The sequence below is a fragment of the Gigantopelta aegis genome, chromosome 11 (assembly GCF_016097555.1).
Source record: "Gigantopelta aegis isolate Gae_Host chromosome 11, Gae_host_genome, whole genome shotgun sequence".
Classification (NCBI taxonomy): domain Eukaryota; kingdom Metazoa; phylum Mollusca; class Gastropoda; order Neomphalida; family Peltospiridae; genus Gigantopelta; species Gigantopelta aegis.
In genome coordinates, this window is record NC_054709.1 from 25058059 (window position 1) to 25061922 (window position 3864).

At 39.2% G+C, this 3864-nt stretch overlaps 1 protein-coding gene across 1 annotated transcript in view; it reads right to left on the minus strand.

Annotated features, from left to right (window-relative positions):
• Window positions 1-597: 597 nt before the first annotated feature.
• The window catches only part of LOC121385109 (protein usf-like), a 9285-nt gene continuing 6018 nt past the window's right edge, over window positions 598-3864 (minus strand). Inside the window, exon 3 of the mRNA XM_041515646.1 lies at window positions 598-1322. Coding sequence (XP_041371580.1) covers window positions 598-1305 — 708 coding nt within the window. The 5' untranslated portion in view covers window positions 1306-1322. The remainder of the gene's footprint in view (window positions 1323-3864) is intronic.

The window sequence follows — 3864 nt, forward strand, 5'->3', positions numbered from 1 at the left end:
TAAATGTATTTTTCAGAGTGCTCACACAATGATTCACAAGATGTATTTCTAAAAGGTACTTAAATAAAAAGACTAAAATCAACTCGGTCTCATCAAAATTGTGGCTCTTGCCAAACAAGTCTATACATACATTAAGATAACCAAGAAAACATCGGATGTACAGAAGTGAACATTGTAAAAAGGACACTAAGTTTCAGCCAGAGATAACATTGTTTTAGCCTGATATACAACGATTTCCAGACTAAATTACAAAAGAAAAAGCGATACTATTAGCTAATTAGTATTTTGATTCCAGTTCATCTTATTAAATACTAGGTATTTTATATTAGTTAAACTTTAAAATTCATTTAATCACGAATAAAACAGCGCTCGTGTTTCTAATTGTAAAAAAAAGATGCATTGGATCTTTCTCATGTCACATAAAGTGATGAATAACTTGAAATATCTAGAGATTCTTTTTGAAGAATTCACATGTATAACAGTTTCTGACTGTATTATGAGCCTATAGCCTTTATACTGAATAAAAATTGTCTTGTCTTGTCTTGTCTTGTCTTGTCTTGTCTTGTCTAAAATAAAGTGATGAATAACTTGACATATCTAGAGATGCTTTTTGAAGAATTCGCACATTCTTCTTAGAGCTTGCTCAGATGCTTCCGAGTTGTAGTTGGGGCCTCCTTTGTGTGTGAAGGCATGGCCTGCGTCGTAAGAGTAAAATTCGTACGGAACCTTTCCTTTGTCCAACTTCTCCTTCATCTTGGTCTGGTCTTCGGGCGCCGTGAATCCGGCCATTGCATCTTTGCTGCCGAAGTGGCACTGTAGGGGCGTGCTTATTTTAGAAATGTCACACAAGCCGTCGCCTGGGATTCCATAAAACGGAGCCGCCGCGCTCACCTCTTCAACTAGCGCAGCAGCAGCCATTGCCAACGCCCCACCCATGCAGAATCCAGTGACCCCGACCTTGGTACAGCCCTTCTCCAGCAGATACTTGACACACCCTCTGATGTCTTCCACCGCCCCAGGCCAGTCTAGGTTGTTCATCAAGTGACCAGCCTTCTCGTTGTCTACAGCCTTCTCCCCTCGGTAAAGATCGGGAACCATCGTGACGAAGCCGCCTTGTCTCGCGATGGCCTGGGCTTCCTCTTGTATCTGATCGTTCAGGCCCCACCATTCTTGCAGCACCACAAGTCCAGTTTTCGAATCCACCTGGGGCTTGCCGAACTGTACGGCAGGAACGTTTCCCTTGGCGTTCTTTGATGGAATCTGCACCAGAGCATCCAGTTTGTTAAATTTTGCAGTACCTGCCATTTTCCTTTGGCTAAAATCTGAAGGAAAAAACGAAACAGAAAGAAATAATAAAGTGGTCTAAATGAAAACTAAAAAAAAAAAAACTGAAACAAAACACAATTAAAAAAAAAAAACCCATCCAAACAAACAAACAAACAAAAACAAAACAAACAATAACAATAACAATAAAAAAACCCAACGAAACAAACAAAAACAAAACAAACAATAACAATAACAATAAAAAAACCCATCCAAACAAACAAACAAAAACAAAACAAACAATAACAATAACAATAACAATAAAAACAACAACAACGAAACAAACAGCATCATCACCATAATCATCCTCATTATCGTTGTCGTCGTCGTCATCATCAACAACAGCAACATCAGAGGAAAGAGGACAATATCAGAAGAAAACCACCACCACTAACAACATAAAGAAAAATAAAGTATAATTGTGTATCAAAATAATATGATACCATGAAAGCATTATAAAATAGATAAACATTATGTTGCTAAATAAATTAATGGATATATTGAATCGACAAACAGGTCATGAAAGAGCTGCCCCCGACTTTCACGGAAAGTGGTACAACATTCAGTCTTGAGAGTTTATGTCATTTTAAAAAGAGAAAGTTATTATTTTCCAAAGGCAAACTCGTGTGCTTATAATGTCTCTGTTTCAATGGGGGGGGGGGGGGGGGGGGGGGGGGGGAGAGCGGGACGTAGCACAGTGGTAAAGCGTGATGCGCGGTCGGTTTGGGATCGATCCCCGTCGGTGGGCCCATTGGTCTACTTCTCGTTCCAGCCAGTGCACAACGACTGGTATATCAAAGGCCGTGGTAAAAGAAACCTTGCTGCTAATCAAAAATGAGTAGCCCATGAAGTGGCGACAGCGAGTTTCCTCTCTCAATATCTGTGTGGTCTGACCATATGTCCGACGCCATATAACCGTAAATAAAATGTGTTTAGTGCGTCGTTAAATAAAACATTTCCTTCTTTGTGCACACAACAGCTCTGAAGAAATGTAAGTGCTGATCTCATTGTTTTTAACATGAAAACCTTCACGTGTTCCTTGAGCTTTTACTTCATATTGTTTTGTTCAGCAAAGGTACAAGTTTGTCAATAATTTTTAAAAATATTTAATTAATACAAGTTTTCATAATAAATGTCATTATGCCATTCATCATACACGGTTCCATAATAAATGTCACTTTACCATTTATGGTGAATGATATTCCATAAAGTTCCATGTCAGGTCTGGTCAGGTCAGGTCATAGGGCTTTACGTGGACATTCAGAGCAAGCTGTTGTAGCGCACGCCTGTCTTGGGCACAGGAAAGGTGTGTGTGTGTGTGTGTGTGTTGGTGTGTGTGTGTGTGTGTGTGTGTGTGTGTGTGTGTGTGGGGGGGGTAATGGTGCTATGGAATTTTGAATGGAGCAAGAATTATGCCAAAAGAGAAAAGGTGCGCAAGTTTGATTTTGATTGAGGAATTTGGGCGCAATTTTGAACGGTCGGTCAAAAAGAAAGTTAGTTCCATGCGCTGGGGCTTAGATACGAGTTCGTTTGTGAAAGGTGGGTAACACCACATACATAATGTTGGTAACTTGGACCATGCTGTAATATACTTGGCAGAAGAAAGTTGAATTATATTGTTGTCACATTCCTTTGATGTGTGACTGGGAGATCTGTACAGCATGTAATTAAGTATAGCTGCACTCATGTTGCTTGTTTTTAATACGAGAAGTGACTTTTTCATTTATATTAAGACTAAAAGTTTTTCATGGGTTCTATTTACATATGTGGCCCCCCTCCTGTCCACTTTTTATCAGTAGCGATGGGTTTTGTAACACACACACACACACACACACACACACACACACACACACACACACACACATCCATTGCTATTTTGTTCTTTAACAGACTATGTTTTATCTTTTATTTATTACCAAAACAAACAAGGAGAAATACAACCAACAAATCTAATATTTTGGTCAAATTACGTCATTAAGACCGAGAAAGCCGGGGAAGGTTGTACCGACAAGCGTTACCTAATTTTAGAGGGGAAGTGGCCTTCGCGTTACAAAACGTTACTTAAAGATTGAACGTTCCTCTTATACATCGGGGAAATAATAATGCAATGGGTTTAGTGTGACGGACAAGGGCATAATAATGGATTTGGATTTGGTTTTTGCTTGTGTTTTCATTCATTCATTCATTCTCTCTCTCTGCATCACTCACTCCACCTCACCCTCTCTCTCTCTCTCTCTCACTCCACCTCACCCTCTCTCTCTCTCTCTCTCTCTCTCTCTCTCTCTCTCTCTCTCTCTCTCTCTCTCTCTCTCTCTCTCTCTCTCTCTCTGTCTGTCTGTTTGTCTATGTGTATGCTTATGTATATTGTATGCGTGTGATGTTAAAACAACGACAGCAAATATACCAGAAAGAAGAAGACGACGAACAACAACAACAACATGCGTATTATTTGTATTTTTATATTATGTCAGAAACCTTTGAAATAAAATTCTAAATTGAATTAATTATTTTTTGTTTCACGTACATCAAATAGCTAAGAAT